At 44.7% G+C, this 21,209-nt stretch overlaps 1 protein-coding gene across 2 annotated transcripts in view; it reads left to right on the top strand.

The window, feature by feature from the left end:
- LOC119972223 (matrilin-2-like) overlaps positions 1–15,808 on the top strand; it is a 36,829-nt gene extending 21,021 nt beyond the window's left edge. For both annotated transcript variants that reach the window (XM_038808599.1, XM_038808598.1), the window contains 4 exons: positions 8,277–8,690; positions 11,347–11,499; positions 12,767–12,859; positions 15,355–15,808. In XM_038808599.1, coding sequence (XP_038664527.1) covers positions 8,277–8,690; positions 11,347–11,499; positions 12,767–12,859; positions 15,355–15,410 — 716 coding nt within the window. In that variant the 3' untranslated portion in view covers positions 15,411–15,808. The remainder of the gene's footprint in view (positions 1–8,276; positions 8,691–11,346; positions 11,500–12,766; positions 12,860–15,354) is intronic.
- Positions 15,809–21,209: the final 5,401 nt, after the last annotated feature.

A 21,209-nucleotide genomic window follows, 5' to 3' on the forward strand; every position in this document is an offset into this window, starting at 1 on the left:
CAATCCCATCTCTGCAGAAACGACCATTCCACCATCGGCTACAGAAACCATCAGTTGGATGTGATGGTTTAAACGTGCCCAAATCAAATCACGTTAGGATGTGCACCCGTCTCGTTTTCCACCAGAGAGTCCAGATTTGAGATGCTGGTTGCTCAGTAATTCCGAATGTTACAATCCCAGTTGGTGTTAATAGTTGGGCGCGGGATATCCCAGAATGCAACTCTGGCTCGCAAGAGCGTAACTTTTACTTTTTTTTTGGAAAACGTAGATGAACTGAGTCACGGGACTACCAATCAGCTTTTAATACCAAAAAACAACATTTATTAAAGATGAAAAGTTTGAGTATAATGAATACTCCTTCATTCCCACTTATCTTCACAAATATACACAGATTTTAAGGACAACACGGGATACAAAATAGATCTTATACTTTAATGTTCTCAGTTAATCTACAGTCCCTGTAACTCAGCAAGTGTTTTAAAAATATTTGTATTCTCCTCCTTTTTCAATATTTTCTCCCAAACTTACACCCACCAACAATAAACAATAAGCAGTAACGAATACAATGTCAATCCTCATATCAACAACGATCCAATCCTCCCACCAACCCCCAAACAACTGCCCGCATTTGTTAACATAAACAACGAACAAAAAGGAATCGGGAATCACCCATTGTCACCATTAATACATACAGTCCCCCTCCCCCTCCTCCCCCACCACTAAATAAAATAAATAAATAATCACTTATTGTCACATTCAATGAAGTTCCCGTGAAAAGCCCCTAGTCGCCACATTCCAGCGCCTGTTCGGCGAGGCCGGTACGGGAATATGAACCCGGGCTGCTGGCTTTGGCCTTCATTACAAGCCAGCTGTTTAGCCCACTGTGCTATACCAGCCCCTAATTTTCGATGTTCTTGGAAGTGCATAATGAATAACGCCCATGAATTGTAGAACCCCTCCATCCTTCTCCACAGGTCAAACTTAACCTTCTCAAGAGTCAAGAATTCCAAACGGTCCCCCCGCCATGCCAGAGCACAGGGTGGAGAGGCTGCTCTCCATCCCAACAGGATCCGTCTCCAGGCGATCAACAAGGCGAAGGCTACAACATCTGCCTCCACAGCCGTTTCCAACCCCAGCTGGTCCGACACCCCGAATATGGCCTCCCTGGGGCGTGGGTCCAGTTTCACATGCACCACTCTAGAAATAACCCTAGAAACCTCCTTCCAGTAATCCTCCAGCTTTGGACAGGACCAAAAGGTATGAACGTGATTTGCAGGGCCCCCCGCAACGTTCACACACATCTTCTCAAAGAGCCGGCTCACCCTCGCCCTTCTGAGGTGTGTTCTGTATACCATCTTCAGCTGTATCAGTCTCAACCTCGCGCACGAGGTGGAGGCGTTCAGTCTCCGGAGCATCTCAGACCAGAACCCCTCCTCCATACCCTCTCCCAACACTTCCTCCCAATTTTGCTTTGATCCCTTCCAGCGGTGCCTTCTCCTCTTCCAAAATATCCCCGTAAACCGCCGATACTACCCCCTCCTCCAGTCCCCCTGTCGTCAGCACCTCCTCCAGCAATGCGGAGGTAACTCAGCAAGTTAACTGTGGTCAAATCCACTCTGAAATCAAGTGGAAGATGCCATCCAATCGATCTTCTGCACATTCTTCCTCAAATTCTGCCAGATGATTGTCACACGGGTGTATACAAATTTCCCTCTTAAAATCTTCTTCCAAATAATGCTTTCCCCTCAGCTGTTTCAGAAAGGATCCACCTCCAGGTTTTCCAACTCCTCTTTCAGTATTCCTTTGTTTTAAATTGCCACATGCATCCAAACTTGTGCACTCTCAAGTACTTAGTCTGCCACAGAATACTACTGTTTCAAAGACTGGAAATAAGAACACCAAACCTTACAATTGCTTTAAAAATGTCTCTAGTCGACCTCATTTGCTCTGCTCTATCTAGGCCTGACTTTAACTTCAACTAACAATACCCTGTTCCAATAGCACTTCCTCTTTGTTCCTTTTTATTTCAATGTAGCTTCCTAGCTCCAATTGCCTTTTGAGTTCAGTTAAACACACCAAAAAAATATATTTTCTTAAAGGTGGCTTCTGGTTGCTCAGCAACAGCTCATTTGCAACAGCCACTGAGGGGCGGAACAGTGGCAGAGTGGTTAACACTGCTGCCTCACAGCGCCAAGGTCCAGGTTCAGTTCCGGCCTCGGGTGACTGTGTGGAGTTTGCACTTTCTCCCCACGTCTGTGCAGTTTCCTCCGGGTGCTCCGGTTTTCCTCCCACAGTCCAAAGATGTGCAGGTTAGGTGGATTGACCAGGCTAAATTGCCCCTTAGTGCCCAAAGATGTGCAGGTTAGGGGTTAAGGGGATGGGGCGTAGGTAGGGTGCTCTTTAAGAGGGTTAGTGCAGTTTCCGTGGGCTGAATGGCCTCTCCACTGTGGTTCTATGGTTCCAAGCTTGTGTTTAATTTTGTCATTAAACTCTCTCTCAGCACGATAGAAATACCGTTTGAACTGAAGCCAAAACCCCCCGTTCATGGAAACACCTTTTGTCCAACATGAATCAAACTGAAGCTGTACCCTTCCCTGCACAGAAACACCAAATTAAACCACCTTTAATCATTACCTTGTTTCTAACATTCCAGTAATCCTGACACAATGAAGTCCAGGGAGGAAAATCGCAGTTTTTGAACACTGGACCCTCAAAAGCGCTTTGTGCAGATAAGCAAAATTGGTCTGCTGAGAATTCATCAGCTGCAAATGGGCGATCATTCCCGCTCATCTTATTACTCATCCGATAATGGCCCGTCTCATTAACCGGACACATTGTGACCGTTCCAAACAAAACCTGAGACCTCCCATCATTGTTTTACCTCACATCGAACATTATTTCAGTATCAAACCCACTGCAGTGCATTCGTGTATTTAAATAATGGACTTCTCATTTGAGAAGAAGATAGAAAGTGAGAAAGGTACACAAGGTTTTACATAGCTGCTGAGTGATGTACCATCAATTGAACGCGAGACGAGTTGCTGAACAAAAGTATGGCTTTAATCTACTAGATGTTAGCCCTGCGGTCGATTACAGTAGAAGGACGACCGCCGGGAGTACTGGGTATTTATACCCCGCCTCGGGGTTAACTCAGCCTCTCGACCAATCGGGGAGCAATCACATGACTGGTCTCAACCAACCGGTCGAGAGGCACATGACCGACCAGGGCCAACGGTAAGCCGGTGTTCTGCACCAATGGCAGGCAGCTATGCTAATCATACCACCACACTGAGTAACAGAGGAGGCTGTTGTGGAGCATAAATACCTCATCGGCCAGTTAGGCCAAATAGTCCATTTTTGTGCCATCTCCAATTTCCAATCCTCTCCCAACACCTAGTGGGGCACTAAGGCAAACTTCCATCTGCTTCCATAGCTAGTAATTCCCGGAACAGGTCACTAGTCTGTTGCTCGGGGATTAACGCCACTCCACACCAAACGTGGCTGATCAGGGGTCACTCCCACTCGTACCGCCAGCCATTGACGTGTTTGGAAAGATTTCATAGGTTGACAGTCAACCTGTTTGGCCGCCTTATGAACGCATCTTCCTTGACCATCAAGTCCTGCGGTGGGATTCGAGCTTGTAGCTTCTGGCTCAGAGGCTGGAGCAAAACCTACTGCGCCACAGGACCTCAATAATGTTCTGCATATATTTCATATAATTCCCTACGTGGTGATCTAAAATTAGAGCCCTCCTTGTCAATTGTACATCAATTGGTTGATAACATTATTGAGACGTTGGATATTAATGGGGAACACATTTGAACTCACCTATGTAGGAGCAGTCTGAAGGAGCTGTTGATTGGAAGTGTTCACATGCATTATGTGTCCTTGTAAATAAAACTCAAAAGTGTATAAAGACTGAGCTCCATCAGTGCTCTATCCATCACGTCCCAGCTATTTGAGTTGTGACATTCTTCCCCCTAACCAAGAATATTCAGAACACTAGGCACCAATTTCAAGCACTCTCTCTCTCTCTACAGGAAGTACAGCGGCACGGTAGCACAGTGGTTAGCACTGTTGCTTCAAAGCGCCAGGGTCGCAGGTTTGATTCCCGGCTTGGGTCACTGTCTGCGCGGAGTCTGCACGTTCTCCCCGTGTCAGCGTGGGTTTCCTCTGGGTGCTCCGGTTTCCTCCCACAAGCCCTGAAAGACGTGCTTGTTAGGTGAATTGGACATTCTGAATTCTCCCTCTGTGTCCCCGAACAGGAGCCGGAATGTGGCGATTAGGGGCTTTTCACAGTAACTTCATTGCAGTGTTAATGTAAGCCTACCTGTGACACTAATAAAGATTAAAAAGCTCACTGCAACACCAGCCAGGGCAGTAAAAATTTGGGGTGTTAAAAATATTAGTCCCTTCGATTTAAAAAGAAAATCCCACATTTTAACTGCCCACTTGGATGGATACAATTCGAAGGCCAGGAAAAGAATCAGATTATTTTAAGGCCAATCCTGTATAAAATAAACAAATAGATGGAACATTCTTAAAACAAATTGCTTGCCAAGCAGTTAAAAATAGTCACATGAACTACCAGGAGAATGGGGTTAATGCTTAGTTACATTGCGATAGTATTCAACATTCCTCAATGAGCAGATTGTGTCAATAGTCGCCACAAGTTAAGATGCTGGAACCCAGTTGCCCTCTAACTAGAGTTAGATCTAGTTGCCTAGATTCATCACTGAGTTGCAGTCTGCAGCAGTGGGGTCTTGGCTGGTGCTGTGGACGAATCAACAATGTTATAAATGCAAAGTTCAGTCAGAGAGAGAGATCCGGAAGCTCCTGAATTGAGCCTGATTGGTGTGCAGTTAGCTCATGTCAGCTGGCTCGATAGTTCTGCTGTTGCTCTCGCCGCCCACTCACTCTGTTCATCCCACCTCAGCAGCAATGGGCAGGCCTAACTTCGCTGAAGCAACATCAAGATTTACAGCAACAAAATGCTGATCTTGGTTCTCTTATTTTCGCGTCGGATTGACTCGGGCACCAATCCCACCCTTAGCATTAACTGGTGAAAATCCCATGATGTGTATCTGGAGTTATTCAATCATTGCTGAATCTATGTTATTCCTCACTCTCTGTCACCGTGAGTCTGTGGGTGTCTCTCTCCCCAGGAGTATATCCATCACAATCATCAGAAATAGGAACAGGCCCAAAGACATACTCAGTCTGCTCCAGCATTCAATAAGATCATCGCTGGCCTTCCAACTCAGCTCTACATTCCTGCCCCTGATTCCCTGAAAGTCCAAAACTCTACTTGCAACATTCTTAAATATAATGACTGAACTTCCTCAGTCCTCTGGGATATAGGATTCCAAACATTCCCTGCGGTTATTTGAGCTTCTCACGGGTCAGTGTATGAGTTTAGTTTCTCCCACTTGGCCCTGGTACAGAGGTGATTGAGAGACTTGGAGTGTGTCTGTGGGGGCATAAGAGTGAGAGTTTGTGAGTGAGGTGGCATCATGAAGCTTTGTTGAATAGAAGCGAGTCTGTCTGCCTGTTCCTCCCCTCTCGGAATCAATGCACTCAGTAAATTCAGCATATTACATAGAGTCTGCAGCACAAGGGCAGGACATTCAGCTCAACTCACTTCCATTGGGAGCTGCAGTTCAAATGCACATTCCAAAAGGTCCACGTCATCTTTTGGTTTTTATTTGTTATTGAAATGCAAACACTGCAAGACCAGAATTATTGCCCATCCCTAGTTACCCTTGAGAACATGGCGATGAGCCGCTTTCTTGAACCGCTGCAGTCCGTGTGGTGCAGGTACACCCATTGTGCTGTTAGGGAGGGAGTGCATGGATTTTGACCCAGTGATAGTGAAGGAACGTCTGCTATATTTCCAAATCAGATTGGTGAGTGACATGAAAGGTAACTTCCAGATGGTGGTGTTCCCAGGTATCTGCTGCCCTTGCCCTTCTCGGTGATAGCGGTCACAGGTTTGGAAGGTGCTGTCAAAGGAGCCTTGGTGAGTTACTGCAGTGCATCGTGTAGATGGTACACCCGGCTGCCACTGTGTGTCGGTGATGGTGGGAGTGAATGTTTAAGGTGTGGGTGGGATGCCAAACGAGCAGGTTGCTTCGTTTTGCATGGTATCTGTTCCCTTAACTGTTTTTGGAGCTGCATATAACCAGGCAAGTGGGGAATATTCCATCACACTCCTGACTTGTGCCTTGTAGATGGTGGACAGCCTTGGGGGGAGGGGGAAGGGAGGGGGGGGGGGGGGTCAGGAGGCGAGTTACTCGTAGAAACATAGAAAATAGGAGCAGGAGGAGGCCATTCGGCCTTCGATCACCCAACTCAATAGCCTCATCCCGCTTTGCCCACATATTATTTGATCCCCTTTGCCCTAAGTGCTATATCTTTTTTTTTAATTTAGAGTACCCAATTATTATTTTTTTACCAATTAAGGGGCAATTTAGCGTGGCCCATCCAGCTAACCTGCACATCTTTGGGTGGTGGGGTGAAACCCACGCAGACACGGGGTGAATGTGCAAACTCCGCACGGACAGTGACCCAGGGCCGGGATCCAAACCCAGGAAGGGACAGGCTCGAGGGGCTGAATGGCCTACCCCTGTTCCTATGTTTGAACCAAAGCTGTAAGGCTTTATCTCTGCGAAGATTGGTTAGATTTGTATTATAGCTCTACGCACATTACCTTCTTTTTTCAAAGGTTCCTCAGCGCCACAGTCCCAGTGCTAACCACTGCGCCACATGCCGCCCCCTAATTGTTACATCTAACTGCTTCTTGAAAACAATGTTTTGGCCTCAACTACTTCCTGTGGTGATGAATTCCACAGGCCGACCACTCTCTGGATGAAGAAATTTCTCCTCAGCTCTGTCCTACATGGTCTACCCCGTATCCTCAAACTGTGCCCCCCGGTTCTGGACACACCCACCATCGGGAACATCCTTCCTACATCTACTCGCTGCTGAGATCCCAATTTCCGACTTGCTGTGTAGCCACAGTGATTATATGGCTGCTCCACTAGAGTTCCTCAACAGTCGTAACTCCTAGGATTTTGATGGGGAGGGACTCAGTGATGGTAATCTCACTGAATGTCAAAAGGAGGTGGTAAGATTCTCTCTTATTGAACATGGCTAGTTTTTGGCACTTAGCTGGCAAGTAACTTTTGCATCAGTCACTGGCCCAACACTGAATGTTGTCCAGGCCTTGCTGCAAGCGGACATAGACTGTTTAGCCGTTGAGGAGTTGCAAATAGTACTGAACACTTTGAACAGATGTTGGAAGGAAGGCCATTGTATAGCAGCTGGGGACAGTTGGCCCCAGGACTATACCCGGAGGAACTTGCACAGTGATGCCTTGGGGCTGAGATGATTGACCTCCAACAAACCCAACCATCTTCCTTTGTGCCAAAGATGACTCCAAAAAGTGGAGCGTATTCCTCCTAATTCCCATTGCCTCCAGTTTTCCAGGGCAGCTTGATGCCGAACTTGGCCAAATGCTGCCTGATGTCAAGGGCAGTCACTCGTCTCATCTCTGCGATTTAGCTCTTTTGTTATTGCCACAATCGTCACCACACCTTAGGAAGGATATTTTGGGCTTGGGAGGGAGTGCAAAGTAGGTTCACAAAAATTATACCTGGATTACAGGGGTTAAATTATGAGACGAGATTACTCAATTAGACCTGTTTTTGCTGGAATTTATAAAGGTTATGGGATGATCTGATCAAAGTGTTCAAAATATTAACAGGAAAAGACAGGGTAGATAAAGATAAACTGTTTTCACTGGTTGGAGAATATAAAACTAAGGGGGCATAGTCTAAAAAATTAGGGCCAGATAGTTCAGAAGAGATGTTTGGAAAAACACCTTCACTCCAAGGATGGTAGCAGTTTGGAACTCTCTCCCACAAACAGCAGTTGAAGCTGGAATAGTTGTTCATTTTAAATCTGAAATAGATAGGTTTTTGTTAAACAAGGAAATTGATGGATATGGGCCAAAGGCAAGTATATAGGGTTAGGCCACAGATCAGCCATGATCTCATTGAATGGCGGAATAGGCTCGAGGGGCTGAATGGCCTACCCCTGTTCCTATGTTTGAACCAAGGCTGTAAGGCTTTCTCTCGATGAAGATTGGTTAGATCCGTACTATAGCTCCAACACAGTACCTTCTTTTGTCAAAGATTCATGTTATAACGATGTTTATGGCTGTGCATTGTCCATGAGGTATGCTTAATGTATATTTTTCTGTTTGGCCGTTGTAGAGTGTACCAGTGGAGCAATGGACCTCGTGTTCTTCATTGATGGGTCCAAAAGCCTTGGAGCAAAGAATTTCCAGGCAGTGAAACAGTCTGTCAACAACATCGTGGATGGTTTGGAAGTTGCGGCGAACGCAACTCGAGTGGGTTTGGTGCAGTACGCCACTAAAGTGAGGACCGAATTCCCTCTCAGACGATACAGCACAGTGAACGAGGTCAAGGCAGCAGTGAGTCAGGCGAAATACGTCGGCCGAGGACCCATGACAGGACTGGCTCTGAGGCAGATCTTTAAAAGCAGCTTCAGGGTGGCCGAAGGGGCGCGGGCGCTTTCGGAGAACATCCCAAAGATCGCGATCGTGTTCACCGACGGACGCGAACACGTTGACATCGCGGAACGGGCAACCCAAGCAAAGCGGAATGGTAATTCGCATTTCACAATGGTGGCCAACGAGGACTCTCTCCCACACCGCTGACATTTTCATCGTGTCAGTCACGACTCGCGTCTCTGAGTCAGAAAGTTGTGGCTTCGGAACCACTCCAGAGATTTGAACACAATAATGGCACTCCGGTGCCAGTACTGAGGGAGTGCTGCACTGTCAGAGGTCTGGTGGATGAGACATGAAAACAAGGCCCCATTTCCTCTTTCAGGGAGACACAAAAAGTCTCAAGGCAGCCTTTCAAAGAGCAGCCACGGAGTTCTGCATAGCACCCTCTCCAATATTTATAACACAATCGACATTAATAAAAAAACTAGATTATTTGGTCATTAGCACATGGTGTTAATGGGAGCTTGCTGTGTAAAAACAAGCTGCCGAGTTTCCACTATTGCAATGGTGATTGCACCTTAAACGTCTTTCTGTGGATGCAAAGCATGTTGGGGCATCTGTTGCCTAAATCCAATGCATTTTCTTTAAAACAAAAATAGGCCATTCAGTCCATAATACCTGCTCCTTTGAAAGAGCTTCCATTACCCCAGTCTTTCCCCAAAGTCCTGCAAATCTTTCCTTTTAATTATCTGATTCCCTTTAGAGAGTCACTGCTTTTACCACACTTTCAGGCAGCACATTCCAGAACTCCATTCTTCACTTTAACTTGTTTAAATTCTAATTATTCAGGAATATCGGTTTCCAATTGCAGATAAAGCAGTGTAACAAACTGGTATACCCCACAATAATTACCTATTGCTTTTCCCGCATATGAAAGTCAACACAAAGACATCTCAGCTTTGAGCTGTGCTGAGATTGCTGCACTGCCTTTTGAATAAGATGTTTAAACTGGGCCCCGTCTGCTCAGAATGGCTCAACAGGAAGAGGTATTTTCCTGTTACCCCTTCGATCAGATCGTGGCCAATCTGCTACTGGCACCTTTGCCTCATGTTGGTACTGCTTATGGAAACCTGCTAATTGACTTCCATGTCTCTTGCATTCCAATAATATCCAACAATACCTTTCATCAAGTCATAGAACCATACAGTACAGGAGAGGCCCTTTACACATCCCACTTTCCCACACTTGGTCCATAGCCTTGAATGATAAGACATTTCAAGTGTTCATCCACGTACGCTTTAAAGGTTGTGAGGTTTCCCATCTCTGCTGTCCGCCCAGGTGTAATGTTCGTGTCGGATGGCCTTACCTATTACAAGAACACTTGTAGTTAAAGCGATAAACGATTTGTTAACACGAAGTGTGGGTAAACAAGAGAACAGATGAAAAAATAGTAAACCCATGCACAGGCAGCCTCTCTTTGACTTCTAGCCAGTCTGAGATGTCAGCTGACTTTAACATTCACTTATATACTAGTGAGACTCCTAGTGGTCACTCGGTGCATTTCAACACAACCAGGATATCACTACACCGAGCTGTGAATTCCAGACTCTCACCACTCTGGGTGAAAAATATTTTCCTCAAATCCCCTCTACACCTCCTGCCCCTCCCCTTAAAATTATGCCCCTCGTTATTGACCCTTAAACTAAGGGGAACAGCTGTTTCCTATCCACCATGTCCATACCCCTCTTAATCTTATACACCTCAATTAGGTCACCCCTCAGCCTTCTCTGCTCAAAAAAAAACAACCTGAGCTTATCCAGCCTCTCTTCATCGCTCATCACAAAAGGGCAGGTTAATCGGGTGGTGAAAAAGGCGTATGGGACACTTGCGTTTATCCATCGAGGCATAGATTACAAAAGCAGGGAGGTCATGTTGAAGTTGTATAGAACTTTGGTGAGGCCACAGCTGGAGTACTGTGTGCAATTCTGGTCACCACATTATAAGAAGTCTTTTGTTGCCTTACTGTAGTGTGTTTGGTAGCATTACTGTATGTAACATGTGTTACTCAATCCAGTTACGGCAGAGGCTTTCTGCACTTTGATGAAAAAGGCTCAAAGTCATCCATAGGTATTGAAAGCTTTATTGAGTAACAGAATTTAACAACCCCGTGACTTCTTACTTTATGATCAATACCAGTAGAAAGATTACAACGTTTATATACAGTAGCTATGTCTGACCACACTAGTAGCCCTGATTGTGTATCTTGGTGGCACAGAGGCTAGCACTGCTGCCTCACAGTTCGATTCTGACCTCGGGCGACTGTCTGTGTACATTCTCTCCGTGTCTGCGTGGGTTTCCTCCGGGTGCTCCGGTTTCCTCCCACAGTCCGAAGATGTGCAGGTTAGGTGGATTGGCCATGCTAATTTGCTCCTTGGTGGGATTTCAGGAATAGAACGGAGAAGTGGGTCTGTGCAGGGGGCTCTTTCAGAGGGTCGGTGTAGGCTTGATGGGCCGAATGGCCTCCTTCTGCACTGTAGGGATTCTATGATTCATTTGAGTTGGGTCCTCCAGGTACTCAAGTCAATGCATCAAGTGTGGGGCCAAGTCAAAAGCTCTGACTTTTTGAAAGAGCAGTCCACTCTGCCAAGCTTTCTGTTAAGTATTCATCTAACCTCCTTTGAAAGTTCCTATCGAATCTGCATCCATCCACCCTTTCAGTCCACATGTTCTAGATCAACCTGCTGTGGCTCTATGACAGGCAGAAGGAAAAGAGAAACAAGATAATATACTAACGGAAATTGTCTCGACAGGTATCAGTATATATGCCGTTGGGGTTGGCAAGAGAACTCATGAAGAATTACAACAAATTGCTTCATTCCCACAAGACGAATATTTGTATTACGCAAAAGACTTCGGCACCATGGACGAAATGGCAGAAAAACTGAAACTTCAGATTTGTCAAGGTATTCCCGGTAACTTTCTAAAAACTTTGTTCAAGGGATGTGGGTGTCGCAGACCAGGCCAACATTTATTGTCCATCCCTAACTGCCCTTGAGAAGGTGGTGAGCCGCCTTCTTGTACCGCTTATGTCCCTGTGGTGTAGGTACACCCACAGTGCTGTTAGGGAGGGAGTTCCAGGATTTTGAACCAGTGACAGTGAAGGAGCGTACTGAGATTCCTGCTAGAATACCCTCCAACTATCACATCACAACAGAATTCCTGCCGCAAGCAAAGTGGGGAGGACTCTGAAGTCAATAGTAATCTTCCGTACATAGCACAGTGGTTAGCACTGTTGCTTCATAGCTCCAGGGTCCCAGGTTCGATTCCCCGCTGGGTCACTGTCTGTGCAGAGTCTGCACTGTCTCCCCGTGTCTGCGTGGGTTTCCTCCGGGTGCTCCGGTTTCCTCCCACGGTCCAAAGATGTGCAGGTTAGGTGGATTGGCCATGATAAATTGCCCATAGTGTCCAAAAAAACAGGATAAATGGGGTTACTAGATTACAGGGATAGGGTGGAGGTGTGGGATTAAGTAGGGTGCTCTTTCCAAGGGCTGGTGCATATTCGATGGGCCAAATGGCCTTCTTCTGCACTGTAAATGCTATGATTCTAAGCATCAAGCCAGAATATAGCAAGTAATTCTTGACCAATTTACACTGTTTATTTGTTTCCGAGATGCATTCAGCTGTGATTTCAAAGTTCCAAACATTTGGAAGTGAGGACATTTGCAAATTAAACTCGTGGGGAGAACGTGGACCTTGCTACCATGTGGAATGCTTAATGAATGTGGCATTAAAGCGTTTAAGTGATTTGGTGCAATCATGGAGCAGGGAATAGAGGGATAGGGAGATACGAATGGAAAATGTAATTAGACAGCCAGGGGAGGGGCGAGCGATATAAATACTGGCGTGAGCCTGTTCCTGTGCTTTAGATCCTATACAATTGGAGAGACAAAATGTTTTGCTATGATGCTGTGGCCATCAAGGTATGGCAAAGGTTTGATGGATCAACTGGTCTTTTCCTACCTGTCAATATTCCATGTAATCCCACAACAAGCAGGCAGGGAAAAGGAATTGTGGCTGGAACATCAAACCTCATGCAAAATGTGGAGCTAGTGAGGAGGAAAACTGGGAAGGATACATAACTGAAATTCCCTGCCAAAGTTAAATGATGTGCCCTATGAACTATCCACACAATAAGAACTCAATTAATACTTGTGTGTTAATTATTTACAGGAACTCCATCACTTGCGGATCAATGCAAGTGTGAAGCAATTGTGTCATTCCAGATTAATGCTAATGAAAAAATACGGACATTAACCCAGGAATATATCCTTTCTCTGTATAGCGCAATAGTATCACTGATTTTCATTAGCTTCACAATGGAAAACAATCACCAATATTCTGCGGGTACCCATATGTGCACAAGTGGACTTCATTCAGATTGTTTTATGGATATTTTAGTGACAAAATGGTGGAGGTGCCGCACTGGAGTCTGTAGACAAGGGAAAGAGCCAAGGATAGGGACCAGCCTTGACTCAGTTGGCAGCACACTTGCCTCCAAATGTTGTGGGGTCACGTCTCAGTCCAGAACCCGAGCTCAAAAAACAAGGTCTAGTGAACGGAGCAGTTTAAATCAGCACGGTAGCACAGTGGTTAGCACAGTTGCTTCACAGTGTCAGGGTCCCAGGTTCGATTCCCGGCTTGGGTCACTGTCTGTACATAGTCTGCACGTTCTCCCCGTGTGTGTGTGTGTGTGGGTTTCCTCCGGGTGCTCCGGTTTCCTCTCACAGTCCAAAGATGTGCAAGTCAGGTGGATTGGCCATGCTAAATTGCTCTCAGTGTCCAAAAAGGTTAGGTGGAGTTACTGGGTCACGGGGATAGGGTGGAGGTGTGGGCTTCAGTAGGGTGCTCTTTACAAGGGCCGGGGCAGACCCGATGGGCTGAATGGCCTCCTTCTGCACTGTAAATTCAATGATATGATATGATATGAATTGGAGCGGTGCAGATAGCTGAGGGTTTTAGAGCTGGAGGAGGTTAGAAGAGCAGCAGGGAGGCACAGCGGTTAGCACTACTGCCTCACAGCACCAGGTTTGATTCCGGCCTTGGGTGATGGGCTGTGTGGAGTTTGCACATTCCTCCCCCATGTCAGCGTGGGTTTCCTCCGGGTGCTCCGGTTTCCCGTACCAGCCTCCCCGAACAGGCGCCGGAATGTGGCAACTAGGGGCTTTGCACAGTAACTTAATTGAAGCCTACTTGTGACAATAAGCAATTTTCACTTTCACTTTTCCTCCCACAGTCCAAAGATGTGCAGGTTAGATGGGGTTACAGGAATGGGGTGGGGGAAGTGCACCTGGGTAGGGTGCTCTTTCAAAGGGTCAGTGCAGACTCGATGGGTGGGATGGTCTTCTTCCGCACAGTAGAGATTCTATCAAAAGTAGCAGAGGGAGAGGCCACGAGTAATTTGAAAACATTGATTTGAATTTTGAAGTAATTGAGGAACTGCTTTAGCAGAAGCCAAAGTACATCAGCAAACACAGAGGTGATGGACCAACAGAACCTGGTGCGAGCTTAGACTATCTCACGTTCACTGAGCATTGAACCTGGCATAGTCAAGTTGAAAGGCCAGAATGGTATGAATGAGGGTTTCAGCAGTAGATGAGCGGAGGCAGTGCGAAAGTGGTGACGTGGATGGATTGGATTTGTTTATTGTCATGTATACCGAGGGACAGTGAAAAGTATTTTTCTGCAAGCAGCTCAACAGATCATAGATGAAAAGAAAAGGAAATAAAAGAAAATACATAATAGGGCAACACAAGGTATACAATGTAACTACATAAAACCGGCATCGGTGGAAGCATACAGGGTTGTAGTGTTAATCAGGTCAGTCCATAAGAGGGTCGGTCAGTCCATAAGAGAGTCACAAATAGACTCATCTCAGGATAAATATTACACAAATGTTTCTAACAGTTCAGCATCCAATAATTGCAAAGGAGACACACACATCTGTGGCAAGGGGTCAGAATTTGTCTCAGAAATGGGTTTTGGTCTTCCCAACATTCAGTTGAACGGAATTTAAGAGACTGCGGAGGGAATTGAGACAATTGGTGGAAAAATAGTGTGGCAAGAGCTCTAGAGGAACATTGTGCAGTTACATAAATTAACTGGGGTTTATTTCACAAGTCATACCTGGCTCTATTCTAATTAGTTTAATTATCTCTCAGCCCCCTCTAATGCAAGTTATAGAACGCTCTAAAAAGTACCTGTTATCCCTGGGTTCAATGAGTCACATTAATTTCCTCAGTGGTGTAAAATTACACTATTTCTATGCAATGGGCCTACAACACTTGGCCCAACAGGTCAAATAAAATGTATCTATTTCTGCTGTAATTATGTGGGAGGAAACAATCTGAATTCACGAGAACAACCAGCAACATTAACCTTTGATTGCGTACTTTATAGCGCAAGGAACAAATGCCTCCAAATGTAGAAATTTAAATGGGTTTTATTAATTAATCCTGAAATTGCTCGACATTTGATACAAGTGCACTCTATTTAATCATATGTTAAAAAAGGGCAGCACGGTGGCGCAGTGGTTCGATCCCGGCTCTGGGTCACAGTCCGTGTGGAGTTTGCACATTCTCCCCGTGTCTGCGTGGGTTTCGCCCCCACGACCCAAAGATGTGCAGGGTAGGTGGATTGCCCCTCAACTGGAAAAAATTAATTGGGTACTCTAAATTTATAATTTAAAAACTCATATGTTAAAAAAAAAAGATGACTATAAAATGCCACATTTTAACTTGAAGTTCCTTAACTAGAACCACTGGAAGAAGTGATGAACAGGCTGAAGAGTCTGGAGAACTATTTCAAAGCAAAGTAGAAGGAGCAAAATAAATACATTTGCCTTTTTCCACCATTCATATGAAGACTGCAGTTTGATGCATTATGTTCTAATCGGTAACTTAGACGTCGTTTTATGTATATTTTATGAATGGTAAGGTATGTACATCGAATGGGTAAAGTAAAAATTATTACTGCCTCTTTAAAAAGTTTTTAAAAAACAAAATATTTTATTTTAGGCTGCTGTTGTAGCTCAGCTTCATTAAAACCTTACACTGAGCGCCCATTGCCAGCCTTGTTGCAAAACCTATTTACAGCTGTTTGTCTTTTGCTGCACAAAGATTTTCTCCTTAATTTTTCTCACTGAATGAAATGGTTAATTAACATTTGCACCAAGTTTATATGTTTACGCAAATAAAAAGAGGAAACTTTGCCGAATGCAATGAGTTTGCTTTCTTGGCCTATAATCTCTGGCAGAGAAAACGTGCCGACAGAAAACTCACTTAATAGGCTTTTGCCGTTTCTCCTCCTCATTGAGGAGGAAAATGACAACATAAAATGAATCCAGTTGCCGTAAACCTTCCAGAACAGAATAGCACCTTCAACAGCACCTTCCTATGATCTGTACCACCTACATTTAACAGCAGCTCTCAAACTTTTTTGGTTGAAGAATTTCTAATCAAATGGTTTATCACTGACATTGATCTAAATTATACTAGAACTTTAATATGAATGTGCATGTATGGAGTATTTTAATAATGTTAAATGAGTTAATATTTAGTTAGAGGTCAGTGAGACTGGTGGGCCTACTGACTTGAATTTACCTGATGCCCAATGTCAGCCTCTGCACTCAGTGATGCTGTCGGTGCTTCTCCATAAATGCTCCCCTCCTAGATAAAGGGCTTGGAGGGCCGAAGGGCCTGTTCCTATGCAGTATTGTTCTTTGTTCTACTGAGACCCCTCCACTTCCCAAACAACAACCATAAATCTTTCAGTCAAATCTGGCCCGTGACTACCACACTGTTTGTCTTAAGTAACCAGGACTTTGGTTGATCGAAGAAAATAAACTTTTGCACAAACTGGCCTTCAGCACTTGATCTCTGGTTGAACTGTTTCCTGAGGTTGGCTGCCCCTCTCTTTTTTGTGCTGCTTCTTCAACACGTCATCGGTAACTAGCCGTGCTTCCTGACTCACAACACTCGGACTACAAATTGTGTCAATTGCAAAGAACATCCTGTAACCTATTATTTCCTTTTCCGTCCTTTTTCTTAGTTTCTGCCCAAACATGATTTATAAAATACATGGCAGTTTGATTTTACTTTTGCCACAAAACATTTTTAATAGCATCTTACATTTCGAGACATGCCCCCTTGCAGAGAAAAATGCAATGTCTAAGTTTTAAAAGACATTTTCATTTAAAAAAAATATAAATTTAGAGCACCCAAATCATTTTTTCCAATTAAGGGTCAATTTAGCGTGGCCAATCCACCTACCCTGCACATCTTTGTGTTGTGGGGGCTTAAAACCCACGCAAACGCGGGGAGAATGGGCAAACGCCACACGGCAATGACCCAGAGCCGGGATTAAACCTGGGACCTCGGCGCCGTGAGGCAGCAATGCTAACCACTGTGCCACCGTGCTGCCCCTGACGTTTTCATTTTACACAACTTCACACTATTTCACAAGTTTGAAGCATGCTTTAACAGAAAAATAAACTCCAGTCAACTCATATTCATTCCCGACAGACTTTTAAACTCTTGAGGGAGCAACTGCTATTTCATTTTTTTGTCAAGCAACATGAAAATTTTTAAAAATTAAATGGCTGACTCTGTAGGATCACTCGCAATGTAAATTTCAAGGTGTTGTCATGCCAGTACTAGACTTAAAGTCTCTTTTATCGATGGCGGAGTATTTCTTCTGATGACTGTTTAAATTTTCTGGAAAAATATCCCACTGGTTTTTCGATTCCCTGGTCAGCCTCCTGCAACAAAACGGCCCCCTCCTCTTCCGCTTAGACACACTACAGCCTTCCGGTCTCAACATTGAATGCAACTTCAGATGATTTACTCTACCCCATCTCAACCTATTTGTTTTCATCCCATTTCATTTTAACTGTCTTTTACCATTTCTTTCTCTCTTGTCTTTCTTTATATCTATTAACCCCGCCCCCATTTTATCCATCTTTCCTTACCCTTTCTCCCCTTTGCTTTCCCCTTCCCTTCCCCCCACATCTACATCTGTCACAGTTTACCCTCTGATGTTAGTTTCTCTGCTGTTTGGCCTTTCACATCATTTGTTCTCTCTGAGGACTGCCATTAGCACTCTTTCCCCTTGGTTCCTGTAGCTATTAGCGCCCCATTTCCCTGGGTTTCTGTGGCTATGACTCATCTTTCATTCTCACTCCACAGTATAAATATTTCCCACTCTGTCTGTTAGTTTTGACAAAGGATCATCTGGACTCGAAACGTTAGCTCTTTTCTTTCCCTACAGATGCTGCCAGACCTGCTGAGATTTTCCAGCATTTTCTCTTTGGTTTCAGATTCCAGCATCCGCAGTAATTTGCATTTATCCAGGGCCCCCACATCAATGTCGCTAACATCAATAACCAATTTGAATTGTTTCTCATAGTTTGGTGTGGCTATCACTGGGCTATCAGTTAAGGCAGTTTTTAAGAGTCTAAATGCTGCTTTACATTCCTCTGTCCATTTAAACAGTTTGTTGTATTTCAGAAGCTCAGTGAGTGGATGTACGACACTACAGTAATTTGTGATAAAATCCACTGGTTCCTCAGAACCTCAGAATCTCCTCCCTTGAAATGAAATGAAAATCGCTTATTGTCACAAGTAGGCTTCAAATGAAGTTACTGTGAAAAGCCCCTAGTCGCCACATTCCGGCAACTGTTCGGGGTGGGTTTGAGGAAATTCCAAGTGGCTTGCACCTTTGCATCCCGTGGGGCCATTTGCCCATATACCACAATATGTCCCAAGTAAGTCATTTGTGACTTGGCAAAGTTGCTCTTTGGTAAGCTCCTGACAGGTCCAGTCCTTTCCAAATGCTTGAACAACTCCTTCAGGTGTCATGGGTAGCTGAACATTACCAAGTTGTCCATATGCACTCCGTAGTGACTCAAACCTTGAGCCACCTCATTTGCAAACCTTTGAGACATCACAGTTGTATTCTTTATGCCAAAAGGCATGGGGCTGGTTTAGCTCACTGAGCTAAATCGCTGGCTTTTAAAGCAGACCAAGCAGGCCAGCAGCACGGTTCGATTCCCGTACCAGGCGCCGGAATGTGGCGACTAGGGGCTTTTCACAGTAACTTCATTGAAGCCTACTCGTGACAATAAGCGATTTTCATTTAGGGGCTGGTTTAGCTCACAAGGCTAAATCGCTGGCTTATCAAGCAGGTCAGCAGCACGGTTTGATTCCCGTACCAGGCGCCGGAATGTGGCGACGAGGGGCTTTTCACAGTAACTTCATTGAAGCCTACTCGTGACAATAAGCGATTTTCATTTTCAAAAGGCTTGAACTGATGGAGAGTCCATATTACCCTCTCGGTCAAAGGTACCTCCAGTATCCTTTCAGCAAGTAGACCTTGGTAAATGAACTTAGAACTTCCGATTCTCTCAATACAATCATCCAAGCGCGGAGTAGGGAACGAGCTTCTTCTGGTAACAGCATTTACTTTTCTGTAGTTCACACACATTTTTTGCTTTCCATCAGGCTTTGGCACCATCACTAAAGGAGAGCTCCAATTAGAACATAAGAACTAGGAGCAGGAGTAGGCCATCTGGCCCCTCGAGCCTGCTCCGCCATTCAATGAGATCATGGCTGATCTTTTGTGGACTCAGCTCCATTTTCCGGCCTGAACACCATGACCCTTAATCCCTTTATTCTTCAAAAAACTATCTATCTTTATCTTAAAAACATTTAATGAAGGAGCCTCAACTGCTTCACTGGGCAAGGAATTGCATTGATTCACAACCCTTTGGGTGAAGAAGTTCCTCCTAAACTCAGTCCGAAATCTACTTCCCCTTATTTTGAGGCTATGCCCCCTAGTTCTGCTTTCACCCACTAGTGGAAACAACATGCCCACAACTATCCTACCTATTCCCTTCATAATTTTATGTTTCTATAAGATCCCCCCTCATCCTTCTAAATTCCAATGAGTACAATCCCAGTCTACTCAACCTCTCCTCGTAATCCAACCCCTTCAGCTCTGGGATTAACCTAGTGAATCTCCTCTGCACACCCTCCAGTGCCAGTACGTCCTTTCTCAAGGAGACCAAAACTGAACACAATACTCCAGGTGTGGCCTCACTAACACCTTATACAATTGCAGCATAACCTCCCTAGTCTTAAACTCCATCCCTCTAGCAATGAAGGACAAAATTCCATTTGCCTTCTTAATCACCTGTCGCACCTGTAAACCAACTTTTTGCGACTCATGCACTAGCACACCCAGGTGTCTCTGCACAGCAGCATGTTTTAATATTTTATCATTTAAATAATAATCCCTTTTGCTGTTATTCCTACCAAAATGGATAACCTCACATTTGTCAACATTGTATTCCATCTGCCAGACCCTAGCCCATTCACTTAACCGATCCAAATCCCTCTGCAGACTTCCAGTATCCTCTGCACTTTTCGCTTTACCACTCATCTTAGTGACGTCTGCAAACTTGGACACATTGCTCTTGGTCCCCAACTCTAAATCATCTATGTAAATTGTGAACAATTGTGGGCCCAACACTGATCCCTGAGGGACACCACTAGCTACTGATTGCCAACCAGAGAAACACCCATTAATCCCCACTCTTTGCTTTCTATTAATTAACCAATCCTCCATCCATGCTACTACTTTACCCTTAATGCCATGCATCTTTATCTTATGCAGCAACCTTTTGTGTGGCACCTTGTTAAAGGCTTTCTGGAAATCCAGATATACATCCATCGGCTCCCCGTTATCTACTGCACTGGTAATGTCCTCAAAAAATTCCACTAAATTAGTTAAGGCACGACCTGCCCTTTATGAACCCATGCTGCACCTGCCCAATGGGACAATTTCTATCCAGATGCCTCACTATTTCTTCCTTGATGATAGATTCCAGCATCTTTCCTACTACCAAAGTTAAGCTCACTGGCCTATAATTACCCGCTCTCCACCTACCTGTTTTTAAACAGTGGTGTCACGTTTGCTAATTTCCAATCCACCGGGACCACCCCAGAGTCTAGTGAATTTTGGTAAATTATCACTAGTGCATTTGCAATTTCCCTAGCCATCTCTTTTAGCACTCTGGGATGCATTCCATCAGGGCCAGACTTGTCTACCTTTAGCCCCATTAGGTTGCCCATCACGACCTCCTTAGTGATAACAATCCTCTGTCATGTCATAACCTCATTTCTATCAGTCACTGGCATGTTATTTGTGTCTTCCACTGTGAAGACCGACCAAAAAGCCTGTTCAGTTCCTCATCTCCCATTATTAAAACTCCCTTCTCATCCTCTAAAGGACCAATATTTACCTTAAATTGCTAGAACTTAACTCAACTCAATAATGCTATTTTTCAGCATAAACTCAATCTCCTTCTGTACGTTTTGTGTAGTTCAGCTGCATTCAACTGATATGTATGTTATTTGATTAGAACGGCACCCCCACGTTTGGTTACCTTTGTTCCAACCGAATTGTCTCCACAAATAGCTTTTTGTGACTGCAGTAACTTTCAGCTCAATCTGATTCTTATCTGAAAGATAGCTTAACCAGTTGTCTACATGGTCCAAGGTGTCTTTATTACCCAATTGAATTTGAAGAAAGTTACTGTCAGAATTTAATTCCATTT

This window comes from Scyliorhinus canicula, chromosome 10, assembly GCF_902713615.1.
Source record: "Scyliorhinus canicula chromosome 10, sScyCan1.1, whole genome shotgun sequence".
NCBI lineage: Eukaryota > Metazoa > Chordata > Chondrichthyes > Carcharhiniformes > Scyliorhinidae > Scyliorhinus > Scyliorhinus canicula.